Genomic DNA, 19,277 nt, shown 5'->3' with positions numbered 1-19,277 from the left:
CACTCCTTGAGCCCCGGCCCTGTCCTACATGCACTGGCTTAATCGCAGGTGCCGATCCCCACAGCCTCTGTTTTGAGTGTCTGGGGCCTGACCACGCCGCGGACCGCCTGACCAAGTCTCCGTCTTGCAATGCCTGCTGTATGCTCCCACGGCTCAGCCGCCGGCACCGTCTGGAGCACTTCCAGGCTTATTATGTCTCGCCGGAGGAGGCGGAGGACCAGGTGGACCTCGAGGTAGTGGAAATGGAGGAACAGGATGTGGCCGGGGAGGTGCCATTCGTTTTCGCCATTCCGGCAGGTCGGGCAGCCCAGTTTGTCGAGGAGGATGACGACGACGAGGATGACGACGAGGAGGATGTCGAGGAGGACTCTTCGATGTCTGGTGCTTCCGAGTCCGGCGTCCAGGAGGGTCCACCGCACAGGTCTGCACGTCAAAACTTCCCCATGGTGATTGCCATGGCGGCGGAGCGTGTCGGGCTACCGCTCCCCCACCACTGCCACCGAAGCCGGTGAGCCGCCTCCGTCAGGGGTTCTATGGCCGGTTCGTCCGGCGCAGCCGGCCTTTTGTTCGCCCCCGTTGCCAGATATCTGGCAGTCTGTGGAGGCGACGTGGCGGCAGCCACTGAGGATGAAGGCTCCAGTGGCAGGTATGGTGGGAATCCTCAGGGTGCAGGACCGCTCGGACACAGCGCTGCCCCCTCTACCTCCTCGGCTCGTACCGCGGAACCAGCTCAATACTGGCATTTGCAGGGACGGGCTGTCCGACCCCGACAGGCTTCTGCTCCGGCTCCACCTCAGCAGAGGGCTTCTGGGTGGGGTGCACCGTCCTCCCGGAGCTGACTGGTGGTGGGAGGAAGCGTCCTGGTGGAGAGAGTGACTTTCTCCATCCAGGACGTGAGGGTGAATCCCGCCTCCTCCCTCTTTGATGCAAAAATTGTGACATGCACTTTTATTTTTAATAAAAATGATTGCATTTATCCCAGTCTAAGTGTAATTCCTCTCCACAATTCCACACTTCCACATAATATTAACCATACTGATTCCACACTCGCTGCCCCAGTTGTAACTCCAGTAAAGGAAGCAGCTAGTGGGCATGCTCATGTGAGGGTAATGAACCGCAGGAAATGTTATCAAAGCTTTATGCGGGTACAGGGACATGGCCGGCATGTTATTGTCAGGAGACACACCGCGCTTAGCGTAAAAACTCAGATTAATGCATTTTACCGTCTGGGTGAAGATTGCATTATGGCAGAGCGCGCGCTCCCACGAGAGTGCACCGCGGTGCGTTCAAGGACCTCAGTAGAAAATCGGCCCTTTTATCGGCTGTAAAGTGAGGGGGCCAATGGCCCCTTGCCCCCCTGCTTCCGGCGCCCATGTTGCCAAGAATCGTTGTAGCATTTCCCTCCGAATAATGGTCGAAGACTTGACTGATGATATGAATTTATTGAAATCTCCAATATCAACGTAAGAGCTATAAAGAAACAAAAATAACAAATACATTTAGGCTCCATCCGTATTAGAATCACTTTAGCATACTACCAAAAGTTAACTGTAAAGCTACAAAACAGCATATAAACGAATTAGGACAAAACCCACATTTTTATATTATAGTTAATACCAACCTTGTGCCTCTTTGGGGGGTGCTAAACTTAAACATAAACTTTATCCTTTACTTTCTCCGTCTTTATATGTAGATTAATCTCCATTCCTTTTCTCCGTCAAGTTTCTTCCATAGCAACAACTTCCTGTCAACAGCTTAAACTCGCCTTCAAACTAAAAGCATCTAAATAACACAGAAAGTTAACCTAAATGACATTTAAGACATACAGATGTAGCGATTCATTTCAGACAGTTTGAAACGCGAGGGCCGTGATTGGTACGTGATCTGCCCTTGCTCAAGGGAAAACCTCCAGCTTGACTTGAGACCGCCCCCGTGATAGATAAATGTAATTATAATGAAGCCAGCTGCAATGGATCATTGATCCACCAGGGGGTGCAGTGGGGTTCCACACTGGAGCTCATGTGAAATAAAGTGAGATACAGTATGCTGGATGTACAGCGGAACTTTGTTAAGATCCATATGTCACGGATATCATACTACTGTGCTAAATAAGAGACATGTAATCATTTACAAAACATCACCATGTTGTTATTTAACAAAATAATTTTGTTATTCGAAAAAAACGAACGGGAGGAAATGCAGCCCGGCTCTCGATTTTTAATCCTAATTTAATCATCATCTTCACCACGATCATTTATGTTTATGTTCGCCGAATTGACATGAAATCACTGACACATATGAATATACTGTATTCAACTTCATTAAAACGTTATTAACGTGCCTAAACTCAGTAATTCACCAAAAATATGTATATTTTAATGGAGTTTCGTCGGTCGATCAGGATCCCAAAGTGTAGCGGAGGGATCCTCATCTGGATGAAGGGTGTTATTTTCCCCATAAAGAACAAGTCGCTGCAAATTATCCCGCTTATTACATGGCCACATTCTCAACAAAGTAACGACATGACTCCCAATATTAATTGAAATGCTTTTATGGATTTAGAAAATGTTTTTATTGATTTAAAAAATAGTTGTATGTATTGATTTAAATTGACATGCATCCGCTAAGAAAAATAGTCCGTTGTTACAGTTTTTTAAACAGTCTGAATGAAATGGCAGCTCTCAGCTGTGTATTTACACAACTAATGGCCCATCAACCACAGCTCTCTCCCCCCCTCCCCCCCTGATCTTTCTTCTCCAGCAGCTAAATTAACAGTAGGTTACTCTGATTGACCATAGACTGTATGTGACAAGCTTACAGTTAGTGACGTAACAACACCATAAAAGCTGGTGGGTTGAAAGCAATACGGGAGGTAAAAATAACTAGAATAATTGTGACTTATTTATTGTGGCTTTTATGTTTTTAGGTATAACATTTTATGTAATTCAGGCTTATAGTTCACCCTTCTCTAAAAGCCTTCAACAATGACAATATTCATTGTAATTTAATAAATCCTTCCAACACACATTGTAAAAAATAGCCTACTGTAAGTTAATAAATCATTTCAATATGTACATCTTCTGATGTAAAAACAATAACATTATAAATAGTAACATAGCTGAACATGGTATTGCACATTTAGCTTTGAGTGTTACTGACCTGAGATGTTTTTATTACATGAATTAAGGTGACTGAGGCTTTTTAACATACAGGGATGCAAACTCATCAGGTATGAAAAAGGTGACAAGGATCCGAGCCCCCGGCTCCCCCACCCCACGGAATGACAGAGGATTTTAGCAGTCAGAACAACTAAAGCAGCAGTGTTAATAATAACAGAAATGCCAAAGAGTCACATCTAATAGGAATATATAAAAGCATTTATTTTAAATTGTGGAGCAGTCAGTTTATAATTTTGGCAGCACTGTTGAGCATTTTGAAAATGTATTTTCATGCCTCTGTGCAAGGCTTAAGTCTTTTTATCTTTATAGCCACATGGTGTAAAGTAACTAAGTTCATAAACTCAACAAGTACTATACTTGGGCACAATTTTGAGATACTTGTACTTTATTTAAGTATTTCAATGTTTTGCTACTTTGTTCTTCTACTCCACTACAGTTCAGAGGTACATGGTGTACTTTGACTCCACTACATGTATTTAATACCTTTAGTTACTTCACAGATCTGGATTAATTAAGTGAAATATAATCAAGTGTTAAATCAGACTTTAGTTCCACCTGGAGTAAATCCACAAGCTACCCTGCAGTATACAAAGTCATTCAAACTGGCTGCACCTTTAGCAGCTTTGAGAACACTTTCATGATCAATCATTATAAAACATATCATATCTATTATTCTGAAATGGACCAATCTGCACAATGACTACTTTTACTGTCGCTACTTTCACTATATTTTGATGATAATACTTTTTTACTTTTACTTGAGGAACATTTTGAATGCAGGACTTTTACTGTAACAGAGTATTCCTACACTCTGGGAATATTACTTTTAGTCAAGTACAAGATCTGAGTACTTCTACTTTTACTCAAGTACAAGACCTGAGTACTTCTACTTTTACTCTAGTACAAGATCTGTGTGCTTCTACTTTTACTCAAGTACAAGACCTGAGTGCTTCTACTTTTACTCAAGTAGAAGATTTGAGTACTTCTACTTTTACTCTAGTACAAGATCTGTGTGCTTCTACTTTTACTCAAGTACAAGATTTGAGTACTTCTACTTTTACTCTAGTACAAGATCTGTGTGCTTCTACTTTTACTGAAGTACAAGATCTGAGTACTTCTACTTTTACTCAAGTACAAGACCTGAGTACTTCTACTTTTACTCAAGTACAAGATCTGAGTACTTCTACTTTTACTCAAGTACAATATATATACTTATACCACTTCTGTTTATAGCCTATGAAAAAAACTATTAGAAATAGAAGGCTAAAGCTAACGTTAGCAGATAGTGACAATGTATGCTAGCTAGCTAGCTCAACGATTCCTTAAATAATATTGCCATAGAAAAACTTTTCAGTTCACATCACGCTCTGCCGCTCCGACAGGGAGCTCTGCTCTGAACACCTGAACAGCCCGTTCTAACAGCTGTTCACCAGCGGTCCAGTCTGTGCCACAGTGACTCCGGACGCACAGTTAATATTAACGAACGCACCTGTAGGTAATGTAGCTGCTGAAGCTAGACCATCATCTCGGAGCAGCATAGCCTTATTATTAGGGATGTAACGATACCAAAAACTCACGGTACGATAATATCGCGATAACAAGTCCACGGTACGGTATTTATCGCGATATTGAATAATAAAGGGAAGAAAAAGAAATTCATAAAAATTTTTTTTAAATAAAACATTTTTTTCCTCGGAAAATGTTTCTTTATTACATAATAAATCTGATTTTTACAGCCTTTTTGTAGGATAGCACTATTTTAAAGTGTCAAAAACAAAGTGACAGTAACAGACTGGAACAAGAAAACCAGTGTTTTTGTACCTACTGGTACTACCAAACAAAGTAAGCATTTTCTTTATGCCACTGCATCTCACAAATAAACAAGGACATTTAATAATCAGACCCTGCAATAAAATAAATCAAGTTTCACTTTAGTTTTTCAAGTAACTCAACTCAAACTCACTAGTCACTCACTCAGCATCATCAGACAGGTTTTTAGGAATATGAGATTGTCCACATTTCCAGGTATTTATAAGCTGGGTTGTTTGGGCATTTACAATATCCCCTGCTCTGGAAACAACTCTCTCGCTTGGTACTGATGTTGCTGGGACACCAGTGGTCGCGTTAACCGAATATTTTATTTAACAATGACGAAAAAATCTGAAAGCAGTCTGTCATTTTGACAGATTAGAACAAACTCGGAACAGCGCCAACGTTTCCCCGCAGCGAGGCTCTGGTGTTATGCCGTGTTATGCATGCCCTCCAAAAGGAAATGATATAGTTCCCAAACCGTACTTTGCCGTACAGATCAATACATGTCTGGGAGGTTTTGCTTCACGCTGTGCGCGTCCCGCGAGGTGCATGTACCCCCCCCCCCCCCCCCCCGTTGACAGTTCACGAGCATGCTCTATCGTGAACTGTTCAGACCCGACGGGTAATAAGGGATTATGACGGATATTTTACGATCCTGTCTCTCAAAATGACGGACAGCGAAAAAGTCTAACGCCAGGCTTATTGACATGGCAAGATATAAATATATGGTTGGTACTTGTCAATGTCTCTAGGTGTGTAAATGTAGCCCTGTAAATACGATGTCCTTTTGTGTTATCTGTTGTTTTATTTTCATGTTGTAACCTACTTGCTGCCATGTTGGACAGGTCTCTCTTGAAAAAGAGATCGATGATCTCAATGGGACCACCTGGTTAAATAAAGGTTTAAAAAAAAAAAGTGTTTAAAAAAAAATATATATATTTTTTTTAAATCGCGGTAGATTTTGTCAGTCTCACGACGGTATTGGGAAGTTTATTTACCGCGATACCGCGATATTCGGTATATCGTTACATCCCTACTTATTATACATCCATGAGCAGAGCCGACAGGCAGGAAGACTCGAGCACACAGCTCGTACTTCATTATAATATATAAAAAAAGAACACCATGCGTGTCATGATGGCACATAACAGCTCACGGCCACAGATTACTCCGGGTCCCAGCCCCCCCCATACCCCAAAAATATTTGTATTGCAAATCTACATGAATCACACAAACGACTTATTTTGGTTTCAAAATGGCGAATTTTGCCGAAAGGTGACAAGTTTGCATCACTGAACATAGACAGAGCACAACTGAAACATAACATCTGAAACGATGTAACAACATAATACACTTGTGGGGATGCAGCTTGGGATGTGAGGAGTGAGGGACACGGCTTAGAACGGGCGTGTCGCCTGGCAGGACAGGAGAGTGTGTGCACCAGTCTGCCTTGATCTATGAATTCATGTCCGTGACACTCACTGCTGCCCACAGCTGTTTTATAGAAGGAAATTCCTTCACTTCATGAAAGTGTTTTAACCACACACACCTCTACACACACATGACGGGTGTTATTTTCCCCATAAGGAACAAGTCGCTGCAAATTATCCCGCTTATTACACGGGCACATTCTCAACAAAGTAACGACATGAATCCCAATATTAATTGAAATGCTTTTATGGATTTAGAAAATGTTTTTATTAATTTAAAAAATAGTTGTATGTATTGATTGAAAAAATAGTTGTATGTATTGATTTAAATTGACATGCATCCGCTAAGAAAACTAGTCCGTTGTTACAGTTTTTTAAACAGTCTGAATGAAACGGCAGCTCTCAGCTGTGTATTTACACAACTAATGGCCCATCAACCACAGCTCTCTCCCCCCTCCCCCCTTGATCTTTCTTCTCCAGCAGCTAAATTAACGGTAGGTTACTCTGAGTGACAAGCTTACAGTTAGACACAACACTGTCATTGCAAGTGACCCTCAGTTAGTTGACTTTTATGTTCAACTGCTAAATTCGTTACTGATAAAAAAGGGCTTCTACTGTACCTAATTACCTTAACACTAGAACCGCCAGAGGTTTTTGTATAGGCCTACCTAAACCCGTCAAATCCCGCTATTAGAATGCAATTTTTAACAACATAGGGTGCTACATAACACACTTTCAGGAAAAGTCACGGACTGGGAGACTTTAATATTTTATTGAAAAAAAGTTACATTGCACACACACAACACACATCACACAAATTGACCCGATTGGCGGTTCTCGTATTAAATAAACTCACTAATGAATGAAACCAGTTCAATATGCATTATTCTTATTCTTATCATTCTTTATGAGCGCAGAAATAGTCTTAAAATCAGATCTGTTTTTTAAATGAAATCTGACGGCAGGCAGTTAGCTCTGATCACCTATGATAAATGCGCCGCACCTAATCGCTGGCCATTCAGCCACAGACACTGTTCGAAATGGGGGGGAGCTAGGGGGAGCTTGGCTCCCCCGAAGAGGGAGGGAGCTCCCCTGAAGGCTGACTTTGAGATAAATAGGGGGAGCCCAAAAACAATCGTGCATATTTGTGTCACACAGATTAGAAATGTTGAGTTTCTGTAAATAACTGTTCTTGAAATAAATAATAGTTATTGTTCATTACAGTTTCTGAATATTTGTTTTATATTTGTGAATATGTCTGGGTGTTGCCATCTGTACGTGGCGGCGCTGCATTCTTACTTACGTTGCTATGGTTATGGCGGTGGTGCCGGCGTGGTATTTGAAATGTTCATATTGATATTTTTTTAACTCTGGCTGTGTAATAAAAAAATATGGCAAAACGAAAACAGCCAAGCGTCACAGCTTTTGGATTCACAAGCAAAGAAGCAAAGGAGTCTAAAAATGACAACGTGAACAGAAAACAACTTTTAGTTGGCCGGCTGTAAGCGGCGTTAGGGTCGAGTTTAACAGCTCCACACCGAGGGAGAGGCCTGCCGATGCGGAGCCTGAAGAGGCTTCAACAACGGCCACATCCGCCGGCATAGTGACACCGTCTGTATTAGTAGAAGAGTGTTTTTATAGCAATTGATCGCATCCGCGCTGCTGCGCCAGTCAACAGAGCGTGCGTGTGACATATTTAGTAGCAGGATGTGCTCTGAAAAATAGGGCTCCCCGAAAGCAAATGGGTAATTCGAAAACTGACAGAGCTCCCTCTATACAAATCAAACTCTAGACGGTGTGAAAGCACCTATTGTTTTAAATAATGGTCGGAATGTGACCTGTGAGCCTTCTGAATTACCGTGGGACAGCACATTCTAAACTAAAATGTTCAATCAATAAAGTAACATCTTATCTTATCTTAATAATATCTTCATATTAATAATAATAATAAATCATACAGTATGTGTCCGAAAGGGAGCAGGAGGAAGCAAACAAAAATATACTGCATATTAAAGCAAACGATTGTAAAGGTTAAAGTAGGAGCATAACAAATAAAGAAGTGTAATGTAAACATTTACATTATAATTATGATTATTTAATATATAAAGACTATATATTATTGAATTACAAGATTAGATATACTTTAGTTGATCTAAAATATTGATGTGTTCAAATGCTCTTCAAAACACAACTGAAAGTCCATGAAACTTGTCTTTCTGTATTTGTGAATGAAGCGCCATCTCCTGGTTAAAACCTGAAATTGAAAATCTGGCAACGCCCTCTTGGAAAATAGTGGGAGGGCTTAATATTCCTCTATACTGGTCTTTGGCAGGCCGTAGGCAGGAAGCTGTAAACTGGAGTCCGAAATTCAGTGCTACATCTGTACAACATTAATTCAACTCGATATTTGTTGACTTGAATTTCACTTTGAATGCTTGAATATTCTCAATGGGTGAATGAACAAATGTATAATAATAACAAAAAAAATACAAATTACACCGAAGCTTTCTTTGTGCGGGCCAATGAGTAAACTGGAGGGGAACTCCGCTGGGGTGAGTGACCTCCTACATCACGGTGTTCACAGACGCATCCGTGACAGGCTGGGGGGGGACCTGCCTAGAGAGAGCTATAGGTGGTCGCTGGTCTGTGACAGAGACTCGGCACAGCAACCTTCTAGAGCTACGGGCAGAAGTGTTGGTCCTCCAGCACTTCAAACCCTTAATACAGGGCAAACATGTGCTTGTGATGAGCGACGACCGCACCACAGTGGCGTACATCAACAGGCAGAGAGTCCGCTCTGCCGCCTTGTTTAGCACAGCATAGAACCTTATGGGCTTCAGAGAGTGTGTCGTGTCTGAGAGCCCTCCACATCCCGGGACTGGAGAACAGGGGGGCCGACCTCATGTCAAGAGGCGGGCCCCTGCCAGATGAGTGGGGGCTTCACCCGGAGGTGGTCAAGCAGATCTGGGCCCAGTTCGGGAGAGCGGAGGTGGACCTGTTCGCCAACTGGCGCAACAGCCACTGTGCCCTGTGGTTTTCCATAGCTCGGCGAGACAATCCGCCCTTAGGGGTGAACGTGTTTGCACACTAGCCATGGCCAAGAAAGCTGCTCTACGCCTTTCCACCGCTGCGTCTCATTCTCCCCCTCCTGGAGAGGGTGAGACGAGAACATCTGTCAGTCATCCAAGTGGCCCCAGATCGCTGCGGGGCGCCGTGGTTCGCAGAGGTGACACAGATGATGGTGGGCCAGCCCTGGGCGATTCCTCAGGTCTGGGGGGCGATGTCTCAGGAAGTTGGTGCAATAGGGGCGTTACCCACTCTGGGCCAACCTCTCCAGGCTTGGCTCCTGAGAGGGACAGCCTGAGACAGGGGGGATTGTCTGACGAGGTTATTCAGACTATCCAGGCAGCAAGAGCAGGATCCACCACAGCTTGTTACAGGACGAAGTGGTTGGGATTCCAGCAATGGTGTGAAGAGGGGAGTCTAGAGCCTCTATCTTGTACGCTGGGCTCTATTCTGTCCTACTTACAGATACTGATGGACAGAGGGCTGGCTCATTCCACAGTTAAAGTGTATGCAGCAGCCATTTCTTCCTGCCATGAGGGATTTGGCAGCAGGTCAGCCTTTAGTCAGCCGCTTATGACTCGGTTATTGCAGGGGGTCAGGAGACAGCGCCCGGTGGTGCATGCCTCCTCCCCGCAATGGGATCTGCCGTTGGTGCTCGAGGCTCTGGTCACAGAACCATTTGAGCCTCTGGAGCTGTCCTCTCTGAAGGCACTGTCATTGAAAACAGCTTTGCTGCTTGCCCTGACTTCGGTCAAAAGAGTGTCTGAACTGACCGCTCTGTCGGTGCACCCGAGTTGCCTTTTGATGGAGCAGGTCAGTGAGGTAGGAGGGGGCCTGGTGATGGAGCAGGTCTGTGAAGAGAAGGGGGCCTGGTGATGGAGCAGGTCAGTGAGGTAGGGGGGGGGGGCTGGTGATGGAGCAGGTCAGTGAGGTATGGGGGGGGGGCTGGTGATGGAGCAGGTATGTGAGGTAGGAGGGGGCCTGGTGATGGAGCAGGTCTGTGAGGTAGGAGGGGGCCTGGTGATGGAGCAGGTCTGTGAGGTAGGAGGGGGCCTGGTGATGGAGCAGGTTTGTGAGGTAGAAGGGGGCCTGGTGATGGAGGGCTTTGTAGGTAAGGAGAAGGATCTTGAAATGGATGCATTGTGGGACGGGGAGCCAGTGGAGATTTGCAGGACGGGGGGATGTGGTCACGGAGAGGGTGAGGGTCAGGAGTCGGGCGGCAGAGTTCTGAATGTACTAGAGTTTATTGAGGAGTCTGGATGGTGTAACAGAGTGGATGCTGTTGCAGTAGTCTGGTCAGGTCAGTATTCATAATGATGAACTGCTGTTTCTGTTTTATTTCACCTGCCTGCAGTCTATAACACTGCAGAGAAATGAAGTGTGTTGCTAGGCTACCTACTGTATGAGTTGTAATGTTTTACAAATTACAATGATATATTTTTCACAATTAAACATACACACAACACAAAACAATTCTTAACCTACAAGTTACTCCTGATGGCTTCCCTTCATAAAGCGACTTGCTATGCTAGCAAATCCATAACAACACAGCACTCTAACTTGACTGCAAACCAAATGTTGTTTATTATTGGTGTTTACAGTTTATTCTGTAATCCTGAGTAAGATTTGTATTTTTCTTTTGTCTCTATTTAATTACACTTGCATATGTAAGGAATGAATAATGAAGTTTGTATGATACCAATAATACAAATAAAAGGAAAGATGGTGAATACACAAAAAATGATATTTGATCACTTAGTATGATCAGACCATAATTAAATGTTAAAACTAAAGTTGTATTTTTTTAATTGTATTAAAATTAAGTTGCAGTTTTGAATAGTGATGGAGTCAAATTTGTATTTCTGAAATGGAAAATAGAAAAAGCTAAGATGAAAAACTGAAATGCAAATCAGAGAATCAGCACTTTGGAAACAGGGCTGAAACAGAGGGGATTATGGGATGCTGCAATACACGAGCCAAACCCTTCAGAGACATGTTTGTAGATATCTGAGACCTATAATATATTGATGAAAAACAGTATTATAGGGGACCTTTAAAGTTCTGGTGAAATGCTCCTCATCAGCTGCTCTTTGTCTCCTTTGGGTTCGCTGCGTGTCCTGCAGTCACCGTCTTGTAATCAGAGACAGATAATCAGAGACAGATAATCAGAGAAAGATCATCAGAGACAGATAATCAGAGACAGATCATCAGAGACAGATAATCAGAGACAGATAATCAGAGACAGATAATCACCAAACTCTCCTCGGGTGATTAGGAAAATGACATTATGAATATTCATGATGTGTGAAATGTCATACTTTAAAAACTGCCTGGAAGAATATCCGTGTGTCTCTTTGCTGCAGATATCTTTTGACTTTTCCTTTCCTTTTTCCTGTCCGTCAGGGTGCAGGTGGAGTTCTATGTGAACGAAAACACCTTCAAGGAGCGGCTGAAGCTTTTCTTCATCAAAAACCAAAGATCAAGTATGTTGATGGTGCAAAACATCTTCTCACATCCATGAATTGGCTGTTTCATAATGGACAGGGTGCATTAAAGGTCACCAAAATAACAAATACAGACACATTCCGTCCTAATGAAACCCTCATGCATATAGAAAAACATTTTTAATGCTTAGCAACCATATATTTAAAGAGAAATCCACACTGGTTTTGCTTATGAGTCAAAAGAAATAACATTATTGCTGCAGTGCTGATAAGTTCAAGGTAAAATGTATTTATAGAGTGCATCAAAAGTCATCCGGTTTGTGCCGAAGGGCTTTACAACAAACCTTGTTGTAAGTAAAGATTAGAAGTGCAGACACACAAACACATGCAGAGGCGTGCAGACCTTCATGCACATCAATGTGGAATGCAAATCATCTCAAGGGTCATTGCAGGGGAGTAAAAGTGGCTCTTAAGACTCTTTTCAAGAGGAGTCAAGGGATTATACTGCACTGATATTTTCAGGGAGTGTATTCCAGAGTTTTGGAGCAGCTTCTTACCAAAAGCTTCTTAGAAATCCCTGTCTCCAAAAGGTTTAGGACGAGATGATAAGTACTGAAGTGAGTTCTTCCATACAAAACAAGGAGACAGTGAAAAGATGCTACATGCACAACATGTTATTGTTGTTTGTGTCAGTTTGTTGTAACTTTTATGAGTCTCTTTTACCTGTTGCTAGCATTTAACAGTAACATGGTTGATACTAAAGCATAGAAGTTTGCAATAATGGAATTTGTCTGGAATGTAGTGCATGGATAACCTTGTGTTACTAGGAGAAGCTAGATATGACACATTTGCTAACATTTTTATACTACATTTATTTTTGAGATAGTTTCTGATGTGATTGGATAACTAGAAATCAGAAATCCTTTGATGCAATTATTGAATTTTGAGCAATAGGAAGGTTCTACTCATGGATATACTGTAATTCAGAGCTGTAAGAAGTTTTTTTGAACATCTTCGGTAGCCTTTCTATCAAACGTATATTGTATTGAATATTGTTCAGTACTGACTGATATTATTCCAAGGTTTTTGCAAAGGGTCTGGTGGAATCGAGGGGCTGGGCACTGTTGCTGGAGGAGTGTGTTGGGTGATACAAAAGCAGTATTTCGTTGTAAAACGTGTCCCTGTCTGGTCCTTAGGCCTCCGTATCCGTGTGTTCAACTTCTCCCTGAAGCTGCTCACCTGTCTGCTGTACATCATCCGGGTGGTAACCGATAACCCGGGTCACAGCGCAGGACAACAGAACGCTAACAGTGGCAACGTCAAATGGTTTGTCCATTTTGAATAGAAGCACTAATGTACAGTAGAGCACCAATGGTAGAATAAAAGATAGATACATGTTGAAACAATGGCAGCAAAGTTGCAAATATATCATTCAAAGAGTAAATGCTCTTCTAAATGACACACCCACCAAGCAACCAAAGAAATTACTTATTTTAGTAAGCTTTTCACTTTTATTCATTCATGTTAAACATCACAGTCAGCTTACATTCACTATAAATGTTTAACAGACTTATTGATATTGAAAACCTAAGGAAAGACTCTTCTTAAAGTGCTTAAGCAAAAATAACTTGACTACATTCATTTATTCACTTTCTGTTTTTCACTCTCCTGCAGTGTTGACTGCCTGTGGAACGGATCAATGCAGGACAGAGAGATTAACTGGTGAGCAGCAGGAGGTGGAATGACTGTTCATTCAGGGTCAAATGAAAAGAAAATATTATGTAGCCTCTGGTGAAAGCAACATATTCTGTGAGTGCGCTTCCAGCTCTTTTCCTGCACTCAGCTCATTACCTTACCTGGCCTGAGATGAATGTTGCACATGTTCATTTGACATATTGTCACATGTATTATCTCTAATGATACCCATATAATGCAATAATAACAGTATTATTTTGACTTTATTTACCTCAAATATTTAACAATGATAATGCATTTTGTGACGGATTTATAGGTATTTGTTGTGAATGAAAGAGTTGCTCTGTTTGACAGGGGGTTGATCTTCTGGGTGGATAGAAAAGTTCCTGTCTGGGCCATCCAAGTGAGTCACAATACATCCAGGGGAACAGGCTTTACGCGTTACAAAGAGGCCATGTTGTGTTGTGGGGGTTTCCCTTTACTGTAGAGTGCTATGTAGGTTTTGTGCATGTCAATGGTTTACAGAGGCTAACATCCCTGTGTTCCCTCCAACGGGAGTGTCTCTCACACACATAAATACTAATATGAACCTGAAAATGAGCCTGTCTTATTGAAACAAGAAAAACATTGTGTTTTTCAAAAAGTGCTTGACAACACTGTGGGTTTCATTCTCAGATAATTAATTTTAAAATGATTCTTCTGTTAACAATTGATCAGCTTGTTTCCTGTTCTTTTTTCTTGCACAGGTGATTGTTGCCATCATTAGTTTTCTGGAGACTATGTTACTGATGTATCTCAGCTACAAGGTAACACACACACACACAATAAACAGACGTCATGTGTGTCAGTAATACAGCCCGTCGATGCAATTAGTCACTTCCAGTCTGAGAGATTGACAGATGATAAGTGGCGTAATTATCCCAGGACTTTTGTCACGGCTACATTAAGGACAGGCGTAATGACAGGATCTGGTGGAGGTGAAGAATGAAGTGTTCGCCCAAATTGACAGACTACACTTAGGACCTGCATCTCTGCAGTGACTCACTCTCAGTCTATTGTGTGCCTACAGGTTCAAACGTCTGCTCATGCTTTTATTTGATTTCATTATAGGGCAACATTTGGGAGCAAATTTTCCAGGTGTCATTTCTTCTGGAGATGATTAACACAGTTCCCTTCATCATCACGGTAATGCTTCTACCACTCTCAAATAATCATTATCTATAATAACACTTTAAACTATGGTCTTTTTGTACTTTTTCATTATTTCTTTAATCTAAGCTTTTAAGAATTGAAGACATAAGCATTATTGAGACTCAGACTTACATCAATGTGAAGAATAACAATTCCTGCTATCCCACCTTTTAGCCAAAGGACCAAAGTGGTGAACATGGTGAACATGCCACCGCCTGCATTTTCTTTTTATTTAATATGTTATTGTTGTCTTTATTCTGCACTGGCTTTTGCTGTTGTAACTTTGTAAAAGTCCCTGTTGTGGGACGAAAAGAGGATGAAAGGCTCTGTCATATGAGTAGCCCAACTGTACGCGTATTAATTACATGTCGCTGTCCGTGGTGCTGAAGTAGAAAACTTGTTGATTGATTTTTAATTGATTTACATTTTTTCTCTCAGTCCCAGACTTCTGTCAGATGAATTGTTCTTACCCATTCAGCCTTTAACACATTTCTTGTGCACATGTAAATGGTTAGAAACTGAAGACTGCATCGATGTGATTTTGGGTGTCAAATTGAAGTTAACAGTGATGCAAACACAGGTATGGTGAAAAAAGAGAGAACTATTCGAAGCAGAAAAAAAACAGCGCAATATACCATCTGACAAAGGCCTGTGCTATAAGGCTTAAATTAACTGGCTATTCTTTATAATATACTCAGATCAATAGGAGACAGAGATGTTAAGTTATAAATCGAGGGTTTTTATTATTATTTACAGCAGGGGTGGGGAACCTTTTTCCTTTCAATTTTTACAACATCCTCAGAGGGCCGTACAAATGATTGAACTCAACCTCTGCTTGAAAAAACTAAAATCACAGCCCATTCATGTGGCCTTTCTTTCATGCTGTGCAAAGAAAAAGCAACCTCTTAATCCAGATATTTTACCATGACTTGCGCATGCATTCACGTGCACGGTTGTGGCATGACCACCCAATACAGAAAGATATGGACACAAGATGTGTGCAAATGTATTTAGTATCCTATCCATGTGAACATGATTTAAGTGGGGGGGACCTAACCTCCTCTAGGGGGGTCCGTGGGCATGCTCCCCCGGGAAGAGTTTTTTTAAATATTGAAGTTAAAAGCATCAATCTGGTGCACTTTGAGTGCAACATGAGGAGATCTATGGATACATCCTTCAACACCCATTTCAAACAGAACTGGAAGCAGATTTTTCTTTTTGGATATTTTACAAATCACTCCCCTTTTAAACTGTATTCTTGTTATCTTTAACAACTTTTTTGTTACTGTCATATAGTATTTTATACCTGTTTTTCATTTAGTCTCTAAAGTCTCATTATTAACTATAATGATCATATCCATGTGTGCCTTAACCTCACTGAGGTTATTTGAGCCTCTCAGGAGAGAGCTCTCTTCCACCTGGTTGTAGAAAAGCTCTTTAAATTCGTTAGCATAGCTAGCTAACCAGATGCTAAAAACAACAGATCGCCACTCTGCTTACAACTAAAGACACAGTCGAGCAAACACTGCGGCATGTGTACGGCTCCTTATGGGTACTGCAATATTTGAAGAGCTGGAGCGGCACTACACTCCTTTCAGACGAGACATAACCACGTGAAGACACGTTACGCTCGTGTTGTGTTCATGCAGGGTATATGCAGGAATCCTGAGGTCAAATTTAATACCTTTTAAGACCTTTTTTAAGACCCTTTCCATACATTTTAAGACCTCATCGCAACTTTGAGTTCTAACCGGTTACATTGGCGACACACTTTACTTCACATTTACTATATTGATTGTAAGATAGCACAACTAAACAGAGTGCAGACAGACTACTGAAGCCTCCTTACCACATACACTTCAACCTCTCTGTGAAGGTCAGGTTTAATGCAGTATGCTGCTTTGTTGCTTCTGTACTCTGTGCTCTTTCATTCCAGTAAAACTCCTCAGAAACCATTCGAAACTAGTATTTGACCAATAAACAAAACAATTGACAAAACTTTGAACTATGAAATATATTAAACTTTGGTGAGCTTCAGCGGGGTAATGCCATATAGGAGCTCCCTCACAAATACCCAGGGGTTAAATTGGGCTGGGGCTGTCCGGGGCTAAGCCCTGGCACATAGGCCGATGCTCTGACGTCATCCCCCTCACACATTTGTCGTATATTTACAAAAAAGGATATATATGTTAAGACTTTTCTCGTTCTTAATATAGACTATATTTAGGGTCAATATGTGTTGACTTTACTTTAAAATAGCAGATCTCTGTGACCAGATATAGTTTGGCTTGGACCCCGGCCCCACGAGGACGCATACGGTAAAACGCATACGCAAGCGCAAAAAAGTCTTCCGTTCACACGCATTCGATTCATTAACGTCTCCGTTCACACTAGACCGCTGGAAATGCTGGAAACGCTGTAGTACATATGCCACGCCCGTAAGTGGCGCTGCTCCCGCCACAAAATACACCAAAAGCAGCGAAGAAGACCCCGGAGCATGGTTGCCATGGTTGCCCTTCTGTTTATTCTCCGCGGTGGACGGCGTGTTCTCCTGCTGTATATCTCTCAGGTAGTCCACCAGCAGATGAAAAACACCCACCTCTCCGCCTCTTCCAAGGAACGAGGGGACCGTGCGGCAGAGGTTCCGTAAAAAAAATGTTCCGCCGGTCAACATGTCCGTTAAAGTTTAAATCTTCCGTACAAAATTAGAAAAGTGCCGGTCAGAGGTCTTCTTTGTTATTTATTGAGCTTTAAAACAAATTGATAACGACTCTGTTCTCTGTATAATAATATAAGAATATGTTATAAACAGTGCCTGCCTCTCTTTTCCTCCCCCTCTTCTGACAGCCCAGCAGCAGCAGGAGACGTGGGGAGAGGGAGGCGGGGCTATTTCATCGTTATCAGAAAATGATCATATAGGGCTTACACACGGAGCCTTTGGACCCCCCAGAGCGTTGCGTATGCCGGTCTACCCACCTTGGGACCTGGGACCCGTTATCTTTACCGTAGTTGTTTAGTGCCCCCCCTCCCCCTCCCCCACAGAGCGGAGCAAGGCAACAAAACTTAAAATAAGTAGCAGCATTTTACGGCGCGCTATGCATGGGGCCGCCTTGAGGGGGTTTCCCGACATGTCGTTTCAGTAAATTAAAGGGTGTTTCATGTTGTCGTTGCTGTGGGACTTCTTAATACCTTGGAAAATGCCGTTTAACACTTTTTAATACTTTTTAATAGATTTATTAACTTTTAATACTTTTTAAGACCCCACGGACACCCTGTCATGGAACCTGTCAGTGTTTCCCCTAGGATGGAGTCATAGCAGCGGTGCTAAGGCACGTGGGCCCAGCATAATGTGAGCGCGGAGCGCGTGGAATTTTTAGTGTGTGCGCGTGCAAAGTGCGCCCCGCCAATTTGTTTCTATGTGTCAGCCATTTGTCAGCACAAGAAAGGCTCTTGAGGCCTAGTACCAGGGCCGGTTCTAGACAATTTGCTGCCCTAGGTGAGATTTTAGGCGACATTTTATGTGTAAAGAATAAATGAAAGATCTCTACAAAAGACAAATACACTGCAAAAACAGAAACTTATTGACATAGGTAATAGATGTCAAAATGGCTTCAAATGTATTCAGTATTGTATGAACATGTTTGAATTGGGGGGTGGACGTCACATCCTCTAGGGGGGTCCAGTAAAATGTTTCAATCTGGTGCACTTTGAGCACACAATTACTAGAGACCTGATCTAGGGGGTACAACTCTAAAACGCCCATATGAAAAAGATCGGTTTACATTTTAATAATCAAATAAGTATGTGAACATACCTAAATAGTATGAATAACCTACCATAGCCAATAACAAATAAATGTAGCTTATTTTATTTTTGTTGTTCATTCAAATCTTCTTTTACCTAGTTAACGTTTATTTATTTATGCATATTTTTGTATCTCTCCAACTTTAAACGATATTTTTGGTTAAGTATACATTGGAATGATTTCAAACCTGTTTTTATTTATCCTAATAATTATAAAGGAGTGCCTTGGAAATATGTGTTTACATAATTTTTGGTCGAAACGTTTGAGACGCACTGAGATAACTTAGACTAAAATGAACTATCTAAATACTCAGAGAGTCCTTAACCTCACTGAGCCTCTCAGTCTGACAGGAGAACTCTCCTCCACCCTGGTTGTAGAAACATCTACTTCTTATATATTATATAATAACAACAGCGCCGGTACCGGTGCGCCCTCTCCCTTGCTCGCTCTCTCGCTACCACGCTCGCACTTTGGCTGTGAGCTGCGGGCGCCTGATAAGCCAACATCCCCCACTTTCATCACTTACAGCGCCCACTGTACAGGGCAAATTAAACGTGTAACCGGGGTGAAAAGGGTGTTACATTTACTTAATTATGAATGTTGTTACATCAAGGCCGAACATTTGGATGAGCGCCAACGGTCAAAAATGTTTTTT

General features: G+C 42.0%; 1 protein-coding gene across 1 annotated transcript in view; it reads left to right on the top strand.

Moving 5' to 3' along the window:
* kcnt1a (potassium sodium-activated channel subfamily T member 1a) overlaps positions 1-19,277 on the top strand; it is a 115,845-nt gene that overhangs the window by 15,254 nt on the left and 81,314 nt on the right. Inside the window, exons 3-8 of the mRNA XM_079659799.1 lie at positions 11,891-11,970; positions 13,128-13,257; positions 13,606-13,653; positions 13,981-14,029; positions 14,373-14,432; positions 14,737-14,811. Of these exons, the coding sequence (XP_079515925.1) occupies positions 11,891-11,970; positions 13,128-13,257; positions 13,606-13,653; positions 13,981-14,029; positions 14,373-14,432; positions 14,737-14,811 (442 nt within the window). The remainder of the gene's footprint in view (positions 1-11,890; positions 11,971-13,127; positions 13,258-13,605; positions 13,654-13,980; positions 14,030-14,372; positions 14,433-14,736; positions 14,812-19,277) is intronic.

This window comes from Notothenia rossii, assembly GCF_949606895.1.
Source record: "Notothenia rossii genome assembly, chromosome: 11".
Taxonomy (NCBI): domain Eukaryota; kingdom Metazoa; phylum Chordata; class Actinopteri; order Perciformes; family Nototheniidae; genus Notothenia; species Notothenia rossii.
Note: the sequence above shows the minus strand (reverse complement) of the source record. Positions and strands in the feature narration are given on the sequence as shown.